Source organism: Schistosoma haematobium, chromosome 4 (assembly GCF_000699445.3).
Source record: "Schistosoma haematobium chromosome 4, whole genome shotgun sequence".
NCBI classification, from domain to species: Eukaryota; Metazoa; Platyhelminthes; class Trematoda; order Strigeidida; family Schistosomatidae; genus Schistosoma; species Schistosoma haematobium.
In genome coordinates, this window is record NC_067199.1 from 24,881,455 (window position 1) to 24,905,087 (window position 23,633).

The 23,633-nt window shown below is 38.8% G+C and overlaps 1 protein-coding gene across 1 annotated transcript; it reads right to left on the minus strand.

Moving 5' to 3' along the window:
* Positions 1–1,078: 1,078 nt before the first annotated feature.
* Positions 1,079–23,093, minus strand: DGCR14 (DiGeorge syndrome critical region protein 14). Its single transcript, XM_051216046.1, has 7 exons — positions 22,626–23,093; positions 21,732–21,864; positions 21,546–21,694; positions 21,256–21,507; positions 14,928–15,253; positions 5,789–13,258; positions 1,079–4,457 (listed from the first exon to the last, which is right to left on the minus strand). Exons 1-6 carry the CDS (start codon positions 22,746–22,748, stop codon positions 12,913–12,915), a joined length of 1,329 nt encoding a protein of 442 aa, XP_051066599.1. The 5' UTR covers positions 22,749–23,093; the 3' UTR covers positions 1,079–4,457; positions 5,789–12,912.
* Positions 23,094–23,633: the final 540 nt, after the last annotated feature.

The window sequence follows — 23,633 nt, forward strand, 5'->3', positions numbered from 1 at the left end:
ATACCCAGTAAATAAATGCTGACAACAAAATATGCTTAGAACTTCATTTAGGTGAATGAAAGATCGTTGTTCATTTACGTGTTGCCTCTAATAAACTCGTACATAAAACATAAACGAAAAAAAAGTTCTTCAAATAAGGATATGTGCAGCTTTCAGAGAGCTAAACATTTTTGAGTTAGTCAAATCCACGTCACCAATATAAGTGATAAGATACGTCGGCACTGTTGTGTCCACATCATTAAGAGGCTCAAGTATATTTATTTTGAGTAAGTTAGCTTGCTATTCATGTTTAAGCTCCGTACTAAGAATTTGTTTAACACTGAATACTAGACTACACGATATTGGTTAGAAACCCTAGACTTAAGATCTTTTAGTTCAGCAAGCTAGAGATAGACACATATATTCTACAATCACAGTTACAGGAATGAGACACTACACCTAGCAGTGGAATTTCATCCAAGCACAGATTGGATGCCATATTCACTTATGTAGCTAAGATTTTCAAACAGCTTTTATCAGAAGTTGGCAAGACAATCAAACGGACTTGAAATTAGTTAACCAAATATATCACTAATTATTAGGCTCACATTGGCAATCTGAAAGACAAACGTGTTAACCAATTTCCATTAGTTACTCGACACCGTGCATTAGCAATATGTAAAAGTTGTCAGTTACGTACCATATACTATATAATGGAAGTTCACAAGATTTACAATCGAACGACTTAGGTCTTTCCTATTATTCTACATGAACCTAAATTTGCCTCTCTTATACATATCCATGAACCATATATAATCAAAAATATTAAAAAAAACAATATAACTTGGTCGCTTCAGATAAATCTGTACGTAGTGTTTAACATTTCGCATAAACCTTTTATCAAATGAAATTGGTTTTGTCATTTTTTTACGCCCAAGACGAAAAGTTAATTATTTTACACTTTGAATGATAGTCAAAGTGAAGACAATTATCTTTTTAACTTAGGCTAATATTCATACTTCATTTTTCTATATAACTCTCCATGTTAAATTGGCAAGGTCCACTGTGTAATGGTTTCTAGATTCTTCTGATTTTATATTAATAATGACAATAAATAAATCAAGATTGCTTACAAGTATATGAAAATTGTGACTTAATTTTAACCTAAAGTAATATATACTCAACAGGTATGGTTGTATTTAGTACGATTGTCAATACTCCACTGGCATAGTGGCTGATTGTTCAAACTGATTAATAACTAATATCATATTTTCAAGTTCATAGTCGAAAATTACCTTCAATTTTAAATGAACTGATGTTCCCATAGAAATCGAAACTCGAATTATTCAGAACCGTACCACACGTACTTGAATATTTCAAGCCATAGGTGCACATTATATGATAGCCATGTACGGTTACTGAGAGTCAGAAACAAATGAATTTTGAACATTGATTTTGAGTCAAATCAAATACTGACTTAGACATTTATAAATTAAATTATCCTTTCATAAAACAATCCACAAAATACTCAGTGACAATATTGCTTAGTCTGGAAGTACCAATATTCGTCAGTTATTGCATATATTGAAGCTGTGACGACAGAAATTTTGTAAACGATACCATTTTACTATAAAAAGCTTGTAAAAGCGTATTGTACAAAAAAATATCAAAATAAATCACTTATGGAGATTTGCTTGGTGAGAATCAAGTTTTCGGAAGGGGTTAAAAAGTCATTAAAAACCTGATAACTCGAAACAACTGTCTTTCCTGAGTTGTGAATCCCATAGTAACGTACGCATCCAACTCTTTATGGAATGGAAACAAAGAACTTCATGTCCCTTAGCAACAACTAAGTTACGACAGAATAGCTCAGAATTTCATACTGATTAAGCAGAAAAAAGATTTATTCAGAATTCATATCAACTATTGGATCTAAGTTGTATTAGGAGTGAGTTTATATCAGCTTTAATATCTACCTAATAATTTTTACAAATACTGTGGCTAAATCACTTATTTATCACAAAAATCAATCTCTAAAAAAAACATTGATTGAGCAGTTTATCAATAAGATTCATCATCATAATGTATATTTACGTGCACTTTCAACTTGTGTCGACAACAGTTTACAAATGCATTCATGTATGCACAGTGGAGATCTTTGAAAGTAAGAAAAAGGTATACTACAACTGAAGAGGAATCTATCTAATTGTTTTCATTAGGTGCTTGAAGTACTCTTGAAATCATCAGACATCACTGAAGTGTATTGTAATTAAAATTCGTGTTAAGCAATTATTGACTGCCCAAGTACGCATTTAATCAGAGTTCTATTTCCTAGAATGTTATACTCTCTCGATAGGTGATTGTAGTTTATATCTCGCATAAGCAGTAGTCAGTTTTATTCAACCAGTTGAAGTTAAAAATTTTCTTTTCAGTTTGATCAGTCGAATTTATATAGTTCATTGTAGGCTTCGTAAGTGACCACCTTCAACTAACTAACGAAATATACACTCGGTAGTCACGCTGAAATGAAGACAGGATTGGAAAATATCAATGACATGCTGATAACTGGTTATTTGATTGTAATCGGTTAAATTCACTGAGAATATCTGAATAAAATCACTATACGGTACATGGATTTTGAACATTTTTTTATTATTCACCTGCCATAGTGTTCTAAATTAGATAGTCGATATGTAGATGGTGAAATTATATATTATTCAGTGCAACTTTGATATAGATGTTGTTTCAGTGGTGGATGTGTTTAGTGCATAAACTCTTAACCTGCTGTCTCGCCTTGTTGTTTACATCAAGCCAAATTAGTTCTTGTTCATTTATAAGAAGTAGCAGTTTTTCCAGTCATTACAAAAAGAAAGTTAATATTTCCTTCGCAAATAGCCCATACTAAGAAAGGTGGGAGTGTTAATAATCAATTACACAGACTAGAATCAGTCGTTGAGCCACTGAAACCAGCAGGCATTGGATACCTATTATGTCATAGCCTGGGACTCTTTAGGATTAGGTAGCCAGAATCCAGTCAGAAATCAAAACGATGGAGCTTCAAATATCGTAGTAAGTGTATTACTTTCTTACCACTGATTCTAAATCCGATTTTATATAGTCCCAACCCACCACATTGTGCGAACACTATTAACTGTTATAGCTAATATGTTACACTTATACTAGGACGAATAATATCCAAGTTGAAATCAATCATTGACGTAATCTATAGTAAAAGCAAACCAATATCCTCGAGAGAAAAATATTAATCAGTTACCATTTGATGGAATTTAACATTTAGTTTTGTTTCTGATTCATACTAATTATTTGCTTCATTTATGAAGATTTTCAAGATATCAACGTTTTGCCCATATAACGTAGTAAGCGGTAATTTACTTGCCCAGTTCTCTTCATATCTAAAATATCCTCTCCCTAGATAAATAAATGGTTGTATAAATTAAACTGTCTTTTCCATCTAATTTTCTAATTGCGATTAATGAAAACTTTCTCTTCTACTACCCATTAATAGGTTCTCGCTGGCTCAATTGTGGTATATAAATATTAAAATAGTTTATAACAACATTAACTCGTAGGAATCTTTTCCAAAAAAGTATGTTATTTTTATTTTGATATATATATATATATATATATATATATATATATATATATATATATATATATATATATATATATATATATATATATATATATGGTGTATGCTACTTATGTGGACATAAGTAGTATATAACACGTCAGAAGTGGAATGCCTGGCAGCAGAAGGTTGGGATGATCGAATCGACGAGAACGGGAATAGAGGGTATTATTTTTAGCAATGAAGAAACGATCACGTTTGAGACAATTGAAGGAGATTTTGCAAATGAGGCATTGAACATATGGTTCTCACATTTGATGAAAGGACTCCGTAATTTTGTATTAAAATACACTTGTTTTTCACTACCTGGGTTCCCGTTCATTACATATATGTATATCCAATCAATTGTAAAATCACACAAACTAGTTTTTGTCAGGTGAGGGGACGGAAGTATGCATTCGTATGTCAACTCAATAAATAAAATATGATAAGTCGAGACCAGTAAATGACCGCCGAAATAATCTCACATAAATAAAGTTGGGAATTCCGTGAATAGATCTGTTGAGGCTGAGACGTAACTATTTGAATGTGTTGATGATAGGTCTATAAAACTTATGTAACTCAACACAAAGAACGAAAGCATTGATATCTGAGGATTTATTTGACACCAAAAGTACATCAAAACCACATCTGAATAAATTGATTTTTATAGGATCTGTTTATATCGGCTAATAATCAGATTCGAGTAAATTAAAGTCAGTAGCACTTGTCATTGATCAGTCGATAACTCACAATGTGTCCAGTCAGTCATAGATAAGATAGTACCCAGAATATATGTAGATCAGTCCGACAAGACAAAATCATCAAGAATGATACCAAAGCAGTAGAACTATCAATAAAAATTTTAACAAGTTGTGTAGAAAACGTGATATGAAAAACGAAAATGAATTCATGGGATAAAAGGTACAAAAAATAACTTTGAAACTCAGGTCGTAGAGCTAGACAATGAGAACGCATCTGAACCACTAGGATTGGTTCTGAACAGGCCAAAGTCTTCAACCATTGGCTACGATAATTTAGAGGGCTCTAATCAAGTAGCCTGCATATACTACCAACAGTCAGACCAACAGTTGATAACTTTGTGGATCGGTAGTACGCCTTGGTTTTCTCCCTCTAGTCTTTTAAGCCAGCTAAGATCTCACGTCAAAGTGGGTAGTAGTTAGTCACACTTAGAGTATTTCCTGGCTACCTTAATCCATGATTTACAAACTACCCTATGCCCAATTTCTACACTTCTCACTCAGTGGTTCCAACACACATGAACAGTGCTTCAAAGTAACCTATGACGAAATTATAGTAAACTTCGAATGCCCTGTGGTCTTGATGACCATCAAGTAAAACAAAGCGATCTACTGAGAAGTTTGTTGATCCTTTTTTGACAGACGGACATTCCGTCTTCGCCACAGGTAATGTAATTTGCCAGAAGCTAAACAAGCATTTTGAATCCATGGTAAGATTTTGTCAGGAAATTCACAATAAATGGAGTGATCAACAAATTATCACTAGTCTTCGCCTGTATAAACAATTTAAGAATGATTTACAAACGAAATCCTACAAATTACGTGTAAAACTTACCACTTATATATTTCCTTTTTTCCAATATCTTCCCCTTTTTATTTAGAAGTTATCTGAATGGGTTCATAGAGGATCAAGTTTATCTTTAATTATTTTCTATACTAGTCTGAGATATTTTCAAACTAGAGAAATACTCATGCTAGTTATTGCACAATTCAGTGAATACACGTTTTTTTCTTCAACTTACCAATAAAAAGTACACGCTAAAACTTTGAAATTCACAACCAAACTTCATTCTCTGAATAATAAGTGTAAAGAAAAAATCGCGTACGTATACTAATAGGGAACTGTTAGCTTAAAATAATTGCAGTAATTATCATGGCTCATTCTGATAACATTGTACATTGTACACTAGTGTATATAGTGGACCACCAATAATTTGGAATTTTCAACGTAAGGAAATAATAGAAAATAACAATTATTTAGAAAAAGTAATTCTAAAACCATTTTTATATAAATTTATTGTGATAAGATAATAAATCATAAATTCCAAAGGATGTACTTAAAGCAAAAAAGTTGAAGTCAAAGTACAGTAATGTAGTGCCTAAAATATCTGAGGTTAAATCTAATGTGTATATCACTCACTTATTGATTTGCACCTTTAGTCTGAAGAAATTCTAACCCCTCATAATTGTGAATCCTTTTCTGCGCACATATATACATACGCAACCCATAATTTAAGTATTGCAAAATGATAGGAGGAAAGCCACTATAGAAATCCCCCTGCTAAACACATAATGAAATTTATAATGATAATTACAAACTTTGTTAACAATTTTAACATTTCGATGCACTTTAAGGATGCCACACTTCACTAGAAAAAAGTTCCAAGTAATAAGCAGTATATTTGTTCTGACTGTTTGTGCTAATTTAATTAAGTCAAGCAAAGTGTTCATCAAACTGAAAATTATATTTATATGTAGTGTGACTAGAAAAAAAATTAGTAATGTGTACTAATATAAGTCTATAGCCTATTTTATTTAGTAGTCTAACTTATAAATTAAGCCAGTCAGATTGTTTGTTATTCGTATATGCAAAATCAGTTATGACGTTAAATGGCTAGAATTGATTGAAGGAAAAGCCTGAGATTCCCATCCGAGTCACCTACGAGGCGTATCAATTCCTTAAAGAGTATCGATATATCTTAATGACGAGTACCAACTAATACAAAACCCAGACCGAATCTCCTGCTAATTAATTCCAACTACATAAAACCAAAACTTATTGAGTTATTCAGACTAAACGACACAACAATAAAGTAGATAAAATCCAATGACCAAGGACTAGACAAACAAGAAACTAGTTACTACCCAACGATCAATCAGTGTAGAAAGTCGGTTGATCTAACCTGTTAGACACAATGACACCACGCAGGACAAAATGCCCACCCTTACCGTTTGTATGAACACTACTTAACACCATTACATTAGTTTATCTGATATCCATGTATTGAACAACTATGGATATGAATTAGACCGGGGAAAAGTTGAAATATTAAACAAAGAAATGTTGAGAATTTTTAGAAGCTTGAATCAGTAGAAATTGAAATCGACCGGATCTATCAGCCAGTAGGATAAAGAATTAACAACTGCAAGGTAAGGGAGGAGACAATCAAAACAAACATGAGAACAACAATCACGAAGTAACGGACAACAATAGACTAACTTCCAGATGAACAGAAGCCAATAGTCAATTATGAAGAAATTCTTACAGCTCACTTCTCACTGAGGTACGTACCCAAAAGAACAGTGAAAGCTCCACAACTGAACCACCCAACTCAGAAAACACAATATCAACACAACCAGTTTCTCGTTTATACCCTTTTGAGTCTTCTTAATGTAAACACATGTTCTGGCATTGAAAACTTATAAACATGAGCTGTACCAGTCAACAATGGTCGACTTCAAGTAGAATTTTCATACGCATCACTGCACTAGATAAAGACAATGTGACCGGAAATTTTTTTCGAGTGAGTAAACAAAATGATTGGCTGTAAGGGAAACCAAGGAAACAGTGTTGTAACTTCACCTGTAAAAAGTGTAAATCAAAGTCATACTACATATTTCATAAACAGTAAAAATATCACGCTATATGACTAATGTTATTTTATTTAGGGAAAAAGACCTAATACAAGAGACTAATACATTGTGTTTCCATATAACATTAACTAATGAGATGGGGAATTCTCCAAAAACGATGGATATTATCAGAATTCAAAAGTAATATACAACTAATGAGAAACACTAAAACTGACTTATTGACAAAGTATTCACTACTGGTATCAAAAAAGTCAGTGTGAAAATCAATAAAACATGTCAAACATGAAATACAAACAATGGAAAATTAAACTTCTTAATTTATTTCGATTTTCATTTCTTTTCTTATCCAAAGTTTTAACTAAGCCCACTAACTTAGCAATACTTCAGAAAATTTGGTGTTTAGCATCAAGTTCCAAAATCCAGTCTCTTAATCACTATGAAGATGGAAGACAATGAGTAGATTCCAGATATTTGAATTTAGTTACCTTAAAACTACTGACTGCTTTATTTATTTATTTATTTGAACACATAAATATTAGCACAAGGGGGCACCAAATATACATGTGCCAAACAAAACAATGACAATGGGAAGAGAAAAAAGAAGGTAAGGTGCGCAAAAGAAAAAAAGGACAATAACGACCACAGATTAGTGTAAGGTATTTATTTATTTTAACACAAAGATATTGGTACAAGGAGGCACCAAATACATATGCGCCACACAAATCTCATTCGATATGTGTGAGGGCTGTGATACTGCCCGGGTGCCCAAATCGAACCAATAATAATAATAATAATAATAATAATAATAATGAGGGAAACGGAAAGGTACAATCATAAGAAGTCTTTCAGTTAAGGAAGATACAGCCACTGTTTAGGAAGAAAGTAAAAGAAGGTTACAGCAGGATCGCTACTGGCTTCTATTCCGAGCCATATCTGATGTCTCTAGCCACTGTGTTACATTATCTCTCGGACCTCAGCCAAGTAGTCGTGAACGATCAACAAAAGCAAGCCCTTTGCAGCTTTCTTTCATACCACGACACCATGTCATACACTGACCACCTCTCCGCTTCTTCAAACCAGTCTCAGCGTCGGCAAATAATGCAAGATGTGGAATTCTCTGAGACGACATTCGTAGGACATGTCAAAGCCACCGAAGTCGATGTTTCAGGATGGTGACACCAATTGCATTATCGTCTCTGTGCCCGAACACACGATGCCGAACCTCTGCATTACTAACATGGTGTTACCACTGGATGTCAGCAATCCTTCAGAGACACCGATGATCAAACACAGAGAGTCATCTAACATCCTGAACTCAGAGAGGCCAGGTTTTACAAGCATAGAGCAAAACTGCTCTCACCGACGCGTTGTAGATCCGACCTTTTACAGCCAGACTGACATCACGAAGGCGCCAAAGATGGTCCAGATTGGCATAAGCCGCTCTGGATTCCATTATACGTGCATTGATCTCACCAATCACGCCACCACCAGCACTTATACAGCTACCTAGATACACGAAATTCTCGACTTCTTCTATCTGCTCACCATCCAGGGTGAGTACAGGACTAGAATCCTGCCAGTCTTGTAGAAGTACTTTGCACTTTGAAGGTGCGAAACATATACCGTACCTACGGACACTAATTCAACTCTGCCTGTAGCTCTTCTAGAGTTACTGCCGGTCCCAAGCCCGGGTAAAGGAGGAGGGTTGGGCATGGGGTTAGCGTCCCCATCCCGTAGAAAACTAACTCGCTAAAAAACGCTTACCAGAAAAAACTATTCAAACCATTTAAACTCTGCCCTGAAAGTTAGGTCTTCATTCAGAAGAATTATAACGCTTCATGGTGAAAGCCGAGTTCCTTCGGAAGCCACGAGGCCGATGCACCTTCTAACAACCAGGGCAAAAATTTTTATAGGTACATGGAACGTCCGAAAAATGTGGGAGACCGGGAAGACCAGTCAAATAGCAACGGAAATGAGGAGATACAACTTGGCAGTACTGGGAATCAGCGAAACCCATTGGACCCAAGCTGGATAACAAAGGCTAAATACGGGAGAGATGCTACTATACTCCGGTCACGAAGAGGAAAATGCTCCGCACACTCAAGGAGTTGCTCTAATGCTCATACTCACCAATGATAGCAACGACGACATTAAAGATCAATTCTACGAGCGGCTGCAGTCAATCATAGAGAAGTGCCCAAGAAAGGACCTCACCATTCTGATGAGAGATCTAAATGCCAAAGTCGGAACGGACAACACCGGATATGAAGATATCATGGGACGACATGGACTGGGAGAGAGAAACGAAAATGGAGAAAGGTTTGCAAATCTGTGTGCATTCAACAAATTAGTCATAGGAGGCACAATATTTCCACACAAACGTATACACAAGGCTACATGGATCTCACCGGACCACACTACAGAGAACCAGATAGATCATATCTGCATCAATAAAAAATTCCGAAGGACAATGGAAGATGTGAGAACCAGGAGAGGAGCTGATATAGCTTCAGGGGAAAACCAAGGTCCTCAAATTCAACACGGAAAACAGCAATCCAATCACTCTTGATGGCGAAACTCTGGAAGATGTGGAATCCCTCACACACCTGGGAAGCATAATCGATGAACAAGGAGGTTCAGATGCAGACGTAAAGGCGAGGATTGGCAAAGCAAGGGTCGCATTCCTGCAATTGAAGAACATATGGAACTCAAAACAACTTTCAACCAATATCAAAGTGAGAATCTTCAATACGAACGTCGAGGCAGTTCTACTGTATGGAGCTGAAACTTGGAGAACTACAACAACCATCATCAAGAAGGTGCTGTCTACGCAAGATACTCAACATCCATTGGCAGGATACAATCAGCAACAGCCTTCTCTGGGAGAGAACAAACCAGTATCCAGCTGAAAAGGAAATTAGGAAAAGACGATGGAAATGGATAGGACATACACTACGCAAATCGTCAAACTGCATCACGAGACAAAACCTAACTTGGAATCCTGAAGGAAGGCGGAGAAGAGGAAGGCTAAAGAACACATTACGTCGGGAAATAAAGGCAGATATGGAAAGGATGAATAACAAGTGGAAGGAGCTGGAAAGGATTGCCAAGGACAGGGTTGGATGGCTAATGCTGGTGAGCGGCCTATGTTCCTTCACGGGGAGTAACAGGCGTAAGTAAGTACGGACACTAATTCGCCAACTGATTAATTGCGGATTGCATGGCTTGGGCACTATCGCACAGTAAGACAATATCATCCGCATACTCAAGGTCGAGAAGTCTTTCTCCAGGCAACAGATCCACACCACCATTACTTACATCCATCAGAGCTGTTTCCAGAATGTCGTCGATGGCAAAGTTGAAGAGGAATGGTGAAATTGAGCAACCTTGCCTAACCCCACTGCTCGAATGGAACAATGGAGAAAGGTGGTTGTCCGCCGTCACTTAACCTGAAGTGTTTGTATATAGGGCCTTTAGGATGTTAATGAACTTCTCAGGCACACGCTTCTTCAATAGACAATCCCACAGAACAATCCTGTCCAACGAAACGAAGGCAGCCCTGATGTCAAGAAACACTACGATTAATGGCCTGTGATAAGTATGGCGGTGTTCTAACATTTGGCGGAGGGTGAAGATATGATCAATACATCCTCGACCAGAACGAAACCCAGCCTGCTCCTCGCGAGTCAATCTTTCTCGGGTTTCGAACAACCTACGAAGTATCACGGAAGCCAATAGCTTGGACGCAATCGGAAGTAGACTTATCCCCCGATAGTTGTTACAGGAACGACGTGAACCCTTTTTAAAGATAGGGACAACTATCAACTCATTCCATGACGTTGGTACACTCTCTAGTTCCCAAACCTTTGTAAACAACGTCGTCAATTCCTTAGTCAGAAAGTCACCACCATCTTTAAAAAGAGCCGGAGGTAAGTCATCTGGGCTCAGTGATTTGTAGCGCTTCAAGAGTTGGAGTTCCTTGCGGACTTCCGCCTCACTTGGTGGATCAGTCGTCACCGGCCATGGAGGGCAGGACAGTCTGACCGATGTCGCCGGAGCAGCAGGCCAGTTGAACTGCCCTTCGAAAAATTCTGCCCATCGTCCGAGACGTCGATGGATGTTAATGATTAGCATTCCGTCATCCTCGCAGGTTGTTTCGCTCACACCAGACTTCTTGCTGCCGGTGGCTCGGATGAGTTGGAAGAGCTTCCGGTAATTACCAGATGCAGCTGCTGCTTCCAGCTCATTACCACGCTCTGACCACCAGGTCTCTCGGTCTTTACGCAAGCTTTGCCCAATTTCCTTTTGTAACATCCTTCGTTTATGGTCAAACTCACGGTCACCCGGAGTAGACCGACGGGCTTCAATGAGTTGTAAAGAGCCTGAAAAAAACCAGTACTTATAAGTGAGACGTTTAGCGAAGCACTGATCGCTTATGATGGAACGACAAAGTATCCAATATTGAAGGTATGTATGTGTTTTTAGGTATAAATTATGATTGATGAGGCTATGAATCCTCATAAACATTGCTAGTCAGGACGTATTGTGCATCCTTTTGTGAAGTGTGACAAATTGCATCAATAGACATCCTTGTTAGAAATTAAACAGTTTGTGAATGATTGAGGCACAGAATACATATGCGTCACACTTCATCATTCCATTTATGTGAGGGCTTGAATACTGGCCGGGTGCCCAGATCGAAGCAGGTAGTTTCTTTAGGAAACCACTCCCTGAGCCTTTGACCTAAAGGTCTGATCCACAAGGCAGTGGAGCAACGTCAGAAGATGCAGTCCCATTGTAGCCGGTGACCAACAACAGATTCATATGCCATTTGTTCACTCAGGATCCTAGAGCCCATCTGAACCATTGGTTTGGAATCAGGGATTCCCAATTCCTCTTGGTGGATACGCCGTGCCCATTAACCCGGTTAAAACGCCAGACGTTCGCTTTTCGTCCCCTCAGTTTCGTAAACAACAGCCCCGACTCAAGAAGGTTGTGAATAGGACTTCCTTGATGGCGGTTGTATGCACATGGGGGAGGGGGAGAGAGAGAAGGAGAGCTTATTCTCTTCACTCTCAACCGTACCAGGGTATTATTACGAAATAAGTATTTAAAATATTGTTTCCAAAATGTGCACAGAACCTCACCCCCTTAACTACTGAGCTCGAAACAAAGCTACATACGCACAAAAAGTGTAAGCCAGCAGTTTATGATATTCTGGTACAAAACTAAATGTAAGCTGATAAGATTCTCAAAATCCGGATTAAACCGAGCCAGTTCAAGACGGTTTATCAACCGACTTTACGAACAAACTGATTTCTTTTTCTCGAAAAGCAAGATATTGTAATGATAATTTTGATATATCGTTTGCTTTGACAACAAATGATGTATAATAAACTACTTAGATATTGATACTACTCGTGCTTTAGTCATCATTTAAGGAATACAAAAAATTAACTTCACGTTCAATACATGACTTAATGTCTGTATGAATTAGTATTGAACAGTGTAAAACTTAACAAAAATGACTCAATTAACAAGAAATTTAATTGAGAAGCAAATCACAGAGAGAAAAACTGTACTCATTTACTGTACAAAATAGTATGGGTCTGAGTATAGTAATGGAGGCATATCTACATGAAATTTTCCTGATTTGATAAATACAAAGAATCACAAATTTTGACATTTTAAATTCAGTAAGTTATCTGTAATTGATGAAGAAGATTCCGGTTTATCAACCTGGATATCACCACGTTCTAGAGGAATTTTCTTATGAGTAGTGTTCGGTTTCACCGATTCGCAATTAGGAGTAGAACGTGCTGAATTCGGACGTCTAACAACACCCAAATCAGATGGAACACGCCGAGGAGTATTGACTTTAGGAAGAGGAGAACATGTCTGCCCACCAATACGAGCAGTGCCAGTTGAAGGTCGGCTGTTTGGTTCGTTATTTATAATCGATGAGCTAGAAGCGAGTAAACGAAGAGCAGCAGGAGAGAGTAGCGACCGTGATGGACTACAAAATAAATGAAATTTGAAATCATTTAAAAAGTCTGAATATTAGAATTTTGAAACTAATGTAAAACACTCAACATCCCAAGAGAATTAGAAACAGCATCTCAATGAATACAATGTTATTCAATCAACTGATACGGGTTTCTGACCGAGGGAAGTTTTCATCAACATTGATTTAATCTGACTAACCAAGTCTGGCATATCAATGGTTTCCTAATATCAAAAGATTTAAGTAGACTGCAATTGGACAATAATACATTAAACTGATAAATATAAATAAGGTTAAACTGATTTAGCCATAATACAAATAAAGATTTATGAATTGCTGATGTGTTTAGATGAGAAAATAGAGCAAAACTAAAATTCGTGCATCGAATGCAAAAAACAAATTCAATGAATGTGTTGAAATACTCCAACTACGTGGGGTGACACATGATAGTAGCACAAATAGTTTGTTTGAAAATCGTTACCACGACTGCATGACTGCATCTCGGTCTAGATTTATTTATTTAAACATATAAACATTGGTACAAGAAGGCACCGAATACATATGCGTCACACTTCATCATTCCATTTATGTGAGGGCTTGAATACTGGCCGGGTGCCCAGATCGAAGCAGGTAGTTTCTTTAGGAAACCACTCCCTGAGCCTTTGACCTAAAGGTCTGATCCACAAGGCAGTGGAGCAACGTCAGAAGATGCAGTCCCATTGTAGCCGGTGACCAACAACAGATTCATATGCCATTTGTTCACTCAGGATCCTAGAGCCCATCTGAACCATTGGTTTGGAATCAGGGATTCCCAATTCCTCTTGGTGGATACGCCGTGCCCATTAACCCGGTTAAAACGCCAGACGTTCGCTTTTCGTCCCCTCAGTTTCGTAAACAACAGCCCCGACTCAAGAAGGTTGTGAATAGGACTTCCTTGACGGCGGTTGTATGCACGTGGCCCTGATTCCAAACCAATGGTGAACATGGGCTCCAGGATCCTGAGTGAACAAACGGCGTATAAATCTATTATTGGTCACCACCTACCATGGGACTGTATCTTTTGACGTTACTTCACTGCCCTCACATAAATCAAGTGACTTGTGTGAGACATATGTATTCGGTGCCTTCTTGTACCAATTTTTATAATTTTAGAAGAAATTTACAAACTTAAGTCTCTCAATCGAGATTGGACCTTACATTAACAACAAGTAATCAGCGGTTTCAGCAGACATAAATAATCCTTGGAAGAACTTACTACCAAATGACTGTTATCTACACCTCCCCATTATAAATAATGGTCTTGACTTAATGATAAAGTAACACAAAGGGGACTTCTTCACAGTACATTTGTTGTTTGATAGGTAACGTCATATCGCATATTCATCCTACAACTAGCTTATGTTGCAGTAAAACTTAAAGGAGGAATAAGATAAATTGGAACCTGAAACGCGTCATAAAAACTACCAGAGACAACATTCTTTTAGGTACGTATTTTCGCCTTATGTACATATCTTATAGTATCAGTAATGCGTACATATACCAAGAATGAAAATCATGTTCACCTTTTCACATCTAATCTTCTTACTTGTATGTGTCTGAGTTAAATTTATTTGTGGGAGAACTTATTGCTAAAATGTACGGTAGTAAAACATTAGTAATTTTCAATTGTAAATACACTTACCTTGATGCTGCTGACTGCATTCTTTTAACTGCTTCCAAACGATCACGCACACGTTGACGACTTGCTTTATCTGCTAATTGGTGGGCAAGCTGTTCACGTTGAGAAGGAGATGGAATACGAAAGGCTGGACCACCAGATACAACTGATGGTGTCGTTTCGCTGTCATCTAGTCGGAACGGTGTCGAATCCAATTCACCCCAAGTCATTAAAGGTGTGTGAGGAAACATTGTCATTGGTGAAGGGGAAGAATCAAGAAATTTATACCCAGAAGCCTGAGGAGTTCCGTATGGTGAGTTCATTTCTAAACCATTAAGACCGACACGACCCTGTTTAAAATAAAACCAAATAAGTAAAAACTTCATGTGAATATTTCATATAACCAAACTAGATTCTGAATCAGAACTCAATAAACGGTTTATTCTTTTTCACATCAATAGAGACAAACGGTAATGTCCTTTCATTGATTAACTCTGAATTTGTTCTACAAGGTACAAAAACGATATTTTTGACCAGCATTTTCAAGTAAAATTATGTCAGTAAAGTTCAGGTAGGATGTTAATCTTTAGACTAAAAACGCGAACTAAGTAAAATCTGCCTACTAATGCTCTCATCCAGATTGTAGCACGTTACGTGAAGATTGTGAAAATGTCCAGACTGTCAGTCAGTCAGCTACAACGTAGGACCAGGCACATATGAGCATCGGTCCAAGTTGCCATACCTCATTAACACAACAAGATGAACACCGGATTCATAGAAGGAGTGATAATATATGAAAGAAAGATTGCATAAAAGAACATAGTACATGAAGAATTATTTCGTAGAAAGAAAAATATGAAGGGATTTTAATCTCATAGTTAAAAGGAAGACAGTGAGTGTATACACCTACGCCATTGTGATCGATTCTGAGCCATGTCACCCACAGTCTCCAAACATTGGTTACAATAGTCACGCGGACCCCAACCAAGTAGTCTGCATCTACCAACATGGCTCAGACCAGAAGTTAATAACTTCAAGCACTGATGCCATGTTTTGGTTTGTCCACCCCCAGCCTTCCTCCAACCATCTCCAACACCGGTTAGCATTATGCGACGTGGTAATCGGTGTTCGGACATACGTAACACGTGGCCCAGCCATCTCAGTCCATGAAGATTCACAACCTCATCAACTGATTTTTCATCATTCCCTAATAACCTGCGTCTAACCTCACTATTACTTACCCGGTGATCCCAGCAGACTCCAGCAATATTTCTAAGACATCTGTGATCAAATACTAGTAGCTTACGAATATCCTCAACTCTTAATCGCCACGTTTCGCAGCCGTAAAGTAGAACAGAGCGAACTGCCGTGCAGTATACTCGCCCTTTTATTGATAGACGGACATCTCGCCTTCGCCATAGGTGATGTAAGTTAGCAAAAGCTAAGCGAGCTTTTCGAATCCATGCTGACACTTCGTCAGACACCAACACATTAGGGCTAATCAGACTTCTAAGGTAAGTGAAGTTGTCGACGTGTTCAACTATTTCACTCCCTATCCTTAGTTTAGGTGTTGACGCAGACCAGTCCTGGAGCAACAACTTGCATTTAGAGAGGGAGAAGCGCATTCCAAACAGCCTGACATTGTTGCTCAGTGCTACCAAAAGACTCTGGATTTTATCAGAGTCTTCACCAAACAAGACTATGTCATCTGCACATTCTAAGTCAAGAAGTGGACATCCAGGTAGATCAATTCCTGGAAATCCAGTCAACGAGAACGTTGTTTCCACCAGCAGGTCTATGATGAAGTTAAACAAAAATGGAGAAAGTGGACCCGACCGAAGCTGCTACCTTGACGCGGTGGTCGGGCTTGCCTATCGTGATGACCCAACCGAGCTATATTGGCTGGAACATATGTTCCTGTAGGTTCTACCATGCCAGGCAGGCCGGTTGGAGAACGGTAAGACTAAAAGCAGCAACTCAAGGTCTGAGGGCGAAGTCGTACTGCTGACTGTAGAGGGGTGTGACAGCAGTAATGTGTTTCCCTCAGACAACCAGCATCTACAGCGATGCTGCCTTCCCACAAGGAGGGGTAGGGTTAGAAAAGGTCGACCCTAAAAATGTCACACCCCACCTTACCTCATGGATTTCCGTCTCCGGCGGTCAGGCCCTTTGAAGAACGGAGCTAACACATTAAAAACCTTCCACGAAAAGGCCGTGCACGACCGGCCTCAAGCAGTTGTCCCTTGGGCTCTGCGGTCACGCTCCCAGGTCGTTAAGACCAACACTAATCTAATTTCCTTTTCAGGTTCCTCAAGAAATACCCTTCCACGGTGTGGGTAGCCGGGAAGTGACACCAGCCCCCATACACGTAACAGCACACGAGACCAAGTAGGTCACATTCAAATCCTTCCTACACCTCTTAATACCTCTTTTATCTCCATGACTAACCCTCCTCACGTCTCATTATCACCTCGCACCGCTAGGTCAAACGATTCGAATACGTGGAACGTTATTCCTGGTCTCCTGAAACCACACTCTAAACTACACGTAGGAGCTTTTAACGTCCGAACAGTGCCAAATAGGACAACAGGCTTCCTTAGCTAAGACTTTAGAATCCTGAGCCATCGATGTGTGCTGCGTCTCCGAAACGCGCATACAGGATCCAAGTAGCGTCATTCATCTGACCTCACTATGCCAAAATAAAGAAACGACTCGATTCACACTTCGTGTATCTGGAAACCCTGATTCTGCTTCCCGTGTCCTCGCCGGCGTAGGCATAGCATTGAGTCCTAGGGCAGAACTAGCTCTCTTAGAGTGGATCCCAGTAGACAGTCGTTTGTGCGCTGTCCGACTGAATGGAACAGTAAGGATCCGAAAAGATAGGGACACTCGTCGTTGCCTCTTCGTCGTCTCTGCCTATTTTCCCACTGACTGCAGCGCAGATGATGTAAAAGATGTCATGTCGGTAGGTGTAGACTACCTGGTTGGGGACCGCGAGATGATAGCAACCGATGGTTAGAGACCCTGAATGACATGGCTCAAAATCGTTTGCAATGGCGCAGGTGCATACACTCTTTGTGTTCTCCCAAATTTTGATCTCCTTATTCCTCCTTGTCTCCTTTTTTCTCTTCCCAAATTTATTTCACTGCATTTTACTCTTTAAATAACATCGCCAAACACTAATTTTCCTGATTACTGCTTATACTCTTATTACCTCTACCACTACGGGATTTGAATCGACCACTGCATCTCTGTGCTAATGTGGTGTGGCAACTCGAACTGATGTACGTACGTACGAAGTTCTACGTTGTTACTGACTGACTGACTGGAGAAAGTGGACAGACTTGACGGATACCCCTTGACGTTGCAAAAGCAGATGACAGTTCGCCATAAGCTCTCACTCGACTTGTAGTGTTCGAGTAAAGAGCCTTCACAAGGTTTATGTACTTCTGAGGTATGCCTTCCAATGACAGACACTGCCACAGAACCTCTCAGTTTACAGAGTCAAATACTACTTTCAAGTCAAGAAAGACCACCATTGTCGGACGCCGATAAGTATGCCTGTGTTCTAAAACCTGACGAATGGTGAATATGTGGTCGATGCAGCCACGACCAGGTATGAAGCCAGCTTGATTCTCTCGTGTTTGCAGTTCACGAGTCTTAGGCGTCCGATAATTATCGAGGCTAGTATTTTAGATACTATATTAGTTAAACTAATCCCTCTATGGTTGTCACAGGATGATTTTGACCCTCTCTTATATATTGGGACAATAAGTGGTTGTGACCAGTCAGATGATATTACGTCCAACTCCCAGATTTTAGCTAAAATATTAGTCAACCTAATCGCTAAAATTGGACCACCATCCTTAAAGACCTCTGGAGCCAATCCATCTGGACCAGCTGCCCTTCCTCTTTTAAGATTAACTATAGCGTTTTGAACTTCAGCTAGAGTCAGGGGACCTACTTTAATGTTCCATTCACACTGTCTGGGAATGGTGGGTAGTTGTAAAGTAGCTGAAGGCCAGCTGAACTGCTCCTTAAACGTCTGGACTAGGAGCAGATAAGAGTGTCGTCTTTTACCGAGATAGTTTCACTTGCACTTGACTTATTAATTCCAGTTTCTCTTAGCAGTCTATAGAGCTGTCTTGTTTTCCCTATAGATGCCGCCTTTTCCATCTCTTTTGCTTTTGTCGCCCACCACTGCTCAGGGTCGTCTCTTAGACTTTTGCTTAACTGGATCTGATTTGGTTACGCTCTTCATCGTGTTCAAATCCTGATGGGACGAGTTTGCGAGAATCCATCAGTGCAACAGACTTAAAAGAAATCCATTGGTTTTTGTAATCCTTTGATTTAAATCACTAACAGATGTCACTGCTGTTTCCACAGCTGCTTTCCAAGCAACTTCTGGGTCAGCCTTGCTTTCAGAGCTACCTAAGTGTGACCTCAGTTGTTCCTGGAACCTACTTTTCATTTTCTCGCTTCTCAATTCAGTTCTAATGGGTCAATTTACTGCGGCCTTTTTGCGTCCAGTGAGGCGCAAGCAGATGCGTGTTCGTATTAGAGCATGGTCGGTGTCCAAGCAGGTATTCCAGAATGAGCGGCAATCTTCTATCGAACCTCTCCGACGATGACTGATGGCAATATGGTCTATTTGAGTCCATCGTTGGTTTGGTGTAGGGGGTCGCCATGTTAGACAGTGTCTCCTTATGCTTAAAATTAGTGTTTGCTAAAAATAAACGATTGTCTGAGCACAGTTGCAGCAGACGATCATGATTATCTGTTCACTGTACCGGAATACCCAAATATCCACCTAAATGTCTTTCTGTTTGGTTTAAATTACCTACCTGGGCATTAAGGTCACCTTCTACGGGTACTATGTCTGAACGTTTAACTTTCTGAAGAAGTTCAGAGAGCTTTCTGTAAAATTCATCTTTCACTTCATCCGAGCTGCAGTCAGTGGGGGCGTATGAAGAAACGACAAAAAGGTAACGACGTGTGTCTCTATCCTTCCGAGTCCTTACGGAGTCGTTTAGCCGAACAGCACATAGACGACTGTTAACGGGGATCCACTCTAGTAGTGCTTGTTCTGACCTCGTATTTAGTGCTATTCCTACACCTGCCAGTCCGCGAGAACTAGCAATCGGGTCGCCAGATACATGGAGGGTGTATCTCGTCAGCTCTCCGTTTTGGCGAGGTGAGGTCAAGTGAATAACCACATAAGAATCCTGTATGTGTGTTTCGGAGACACAGCATACATCAATGGTACGAAATCCCGAGGTTTTAGCGAAGGAGGCCTGCTGACCGATTTGACATAGGGTGCGTACAATGAAGGCTCCAATGTGTAGTTTGATGCGATTTTCAGTAGACTTGGGACAGGGTTTTGTGCACTAGAATCGTTGGCTATGGTGACACTTGAAGAGGAAGCCAAAAGAGGAAGTTTGGAGTTGAAAGTCGATGTAGGAGGAATAATAGGAATTGGAGAGGTTGATTATGAATACAGTGGTCTTGAATGCTGTTAGACGTATGAGGGCGGTTATCACTTCCCGGTTGCCCACACCGTGGAAGGGTTCTTCTGCAGGTGCCTGAAAAGAAAATGTGGTTAGAGGTGGTCTCGGAGAAAGCCCATAAGGTCATTGATGAAGAGCAATGACTATTCAACGAAGGACAGTTTTGGGTGCAGTAATTTCTCATTACTGGTCAGTTTAATTGTGGTTAGGGTGGTCAAACGTTTTACTTCTACATTAAAGTAATCTTTGAAAACTTACACTATTTAAATAATCAGATGATTATTTATTAAGCACATCAGCTTTTATATTTCGGATAGGAGTATTACTAGGTAAATCAACACCGAATATTTTGGTTTAGAATTCTGTTACAGTACATTGCTAAGTGTAAAACCAGTAATGGGATTTCGACCCATTTTTAATATGGTTTTCGTCGAATGACAAGTACTCAGTTTAATTATTCTAATCGCTTCTTAATGATGTATAATCAATAAAACTTGATTACTTTTCTACAGGGTCGACCTTAAGAAACTTCATCTATAAAACTGGTGGCTTTATCCTAGTTGATGAAGCAAGGAAGAGACGAGGATAGAATTCGTTCTGTTCATGGTATTAAAGTCAGAGTCACGAATTATAAGCACAATGTACGAAAGTATTATATAGTCCCCATAAAAAATAAATTAAGACTCAGAAAATCGCAAAATGCTCCTTTAGATTAACTGACTTTTCAATGCTCGCTTTAATCTTATGTCTTACAATGACAGTGGGATCAAATCACGATAGAGTAAAGTAACAAACCACAAATAACAGCTAGCACAGTACAAATGAACTGCCAATTCCTAACTTACCAGCTTTGCTGCAAGTAAATGTTTCATTGTACGTTTTTTTTCCAGATTTACTGGAAAAGGTCTCTTGAAGCGAGTATTAGTTGTTACGATTTTGCGTTCCTTTGACAAAAATTCCAGCAATTCCTCCCTGGTTTGAGATACACCATCAGGATTAAAATGAACAGCATTGTTCCCAGTAATTGTGATCCTAGGTCCAACAACAGCATTTGAAACACCAGGGAGAGCCAAGGTTTTTGGATCGTCCAAAGGTGCCTAGACAAATGATAACGAGAACTCAAGGTTGAACGTACAGGTGCAGAACACTGGAGAGAGGGGAAAAAAGGAGCCAGTTTAATTCTCTGCTTTTTTTCGTTTTCTTCAACTAGTTCGGCGAAGGATGCATCATCTTCCGTGGTATTATTAGCCATGTATTTATCCAAAGACATAGCAGTTGGATCACCTAAAGTCTCCAAGTTACTTTCCAATTCAATGTCTACTCTTTTCAGGGTTATGAGAATCGGTGCGAAGGGCACCTCTATCTTTAAGCTCACTGGATTCATCATCAGCTCCCTTTTCTTCGTTCGCGGTAAGGCTAGGGAAAAAATCCCGTTGTATTATTTTTCCCAGGTGCTAAAATATAAAATGAAAAGGTTGATAAACACTTATTGCAAAGTAACGTTACAAAACATGCACCGACCTCTTTTTTTGAAACATTTCCTGTTAACTACAAAATGTCATTTCATCACAGACAACTCAAAATGTGAGGTTTTGTAAATTCAGAGGACACAAGTAATCTTGAGCACATGCAATGAAACTGATAGTCGTAAACAACAATGAATTGAATGAAACATATTATGTATTAGCCAGGAAAGAAAAAATCCTTCCCTAATTATCTATGGCCAATAACATGAACATGGCAAATTCAGCGAAACCCAAACACAATTGAACACCCGGTCTTAAGTAGCATAACACCATATACCTGGTCACATAGTTTGTACAGTACCAGCCACCTTATGTTTATACAAACGGTCAGTAACTGTCAAAGAAGAGCACGGCATATGTATACAGTTGCTCCAATAGCATGACGGGGTGAAAGTAAAGAGGTTAATAGAAATAAAAAGATATAATCGAGTAGCAATTATAATATTCAAGATCAAGCACTAAGAAAATGACCTTGAAGACAACGTAAGAGCAACAAATAGCAAGTATTCTGAAGCTTCAAGTTACTTTGACATTTCTGACAGACACCCCAAACATACATGGTACAAAAAATAATCGTAAAACTCGTAACGGGTAATTACAAATAATCTTCATTATTGTGTCGAATTGAGTTAAGAAAATGAACTCATCAAATCAACAAACTGAATAAACTCAGAAAGATCTAATGATACCTCCATATATTCTTCTTCATCCCGGACTGTTTGAGTTGTGATTCGGCCCTGGATTGGACTGAAGCTAATAAGTTTCTTCTGACCACTAACATCGTGTATCACTTTAGACGATACTTGATCCATGAAATCAAAGCAGCGCTTAAGACAAGTTTTCCGCTCAAAAATTGGACGATGTCAGGTAAATCAATTTTTTGTATTAGCTCATTTATCGCTTTGCGCATTCTTCTTTCGGCCTGAGTACCATTTCAGGTATCGTTCATGTTTGGTGTGCGGCAGTTTAACTGCCTTATTGCACAATTTCCAATCATGTTGATCGTTATTTCATTGAAGAATCGTCAAGCCCTATTCTTCTGACTGAACCAACTTTGCTTTGTATGGTTCTTATATGAGAGACTGGTAGTCAGTAGAACCTCTCCAAGGTCAGGAGTCGCTGACACGAATGAAGCAACGCCAACCCATAGGCACAAGCAGTAGTGGTTCCACCTCGTACTTCTCATATGAATCTTTGCTACTACACATTGTTGTTTAAGGAGGTTTTTAGATTATTAGTACAGTCAACGAGGAAGCAAACTCGCCTGATTAGGTCAAGTTATCCTATATCGGGCATTAATCAATTGGTGTAACTTCAAATTGGCCTATGTTGTCACATTATTCCTATATAAATCAAATAGGCCAACCTTTCATATCAGTAATACCTTTTCTAACTCTTCACATTACTGACAAGTTGTAACAGCTTAGGTTGGTTGGTTAAGAGTTGACCTCAAACAACCAAGCATATGCCAAAACAGTATTGTTCAAGTATTCATTCACTTCCTTGTTTTGTATAAGCGTTATATTCCCTATTATCTTATATTGAATGTTGAGAGCCTTTGTTTGTCTGAACAGATAATCCCACGCTCCACTGTGACTGCGCTAAGATCGAAATAAAGACCTATTCACTACTTGTCTGGTTTCTCCTATCAATAGCACGAGGGTTACCTATAGACACGAAAAAGTAACAGTAGTTAA

Bases quoted from the DNA above. Each gene is read 5' to 3' on its own strand.
- DGCR14 (XM_051216046.1), bottom strand. From the start codon at position 22,748: ATGGATCAAGTATCGTCTAAAGTGATACACGATGTTAGTGGTCAGAAG. The intron at 21,695-21,731 runs GTAGACATTGAA...TGGAGACTTTAG, and splicing joins TTCTCATAACCCTGAAAAGA to GTGATCCAACTGCTATGTCT. The intron at 21,508-21,545 runs GTACGTTCAACC...TCATTTGTCTAG, and splicing joins CTCTCCAGTGTTCTGCACCT to GCACCTTTGGACGATCCAAA.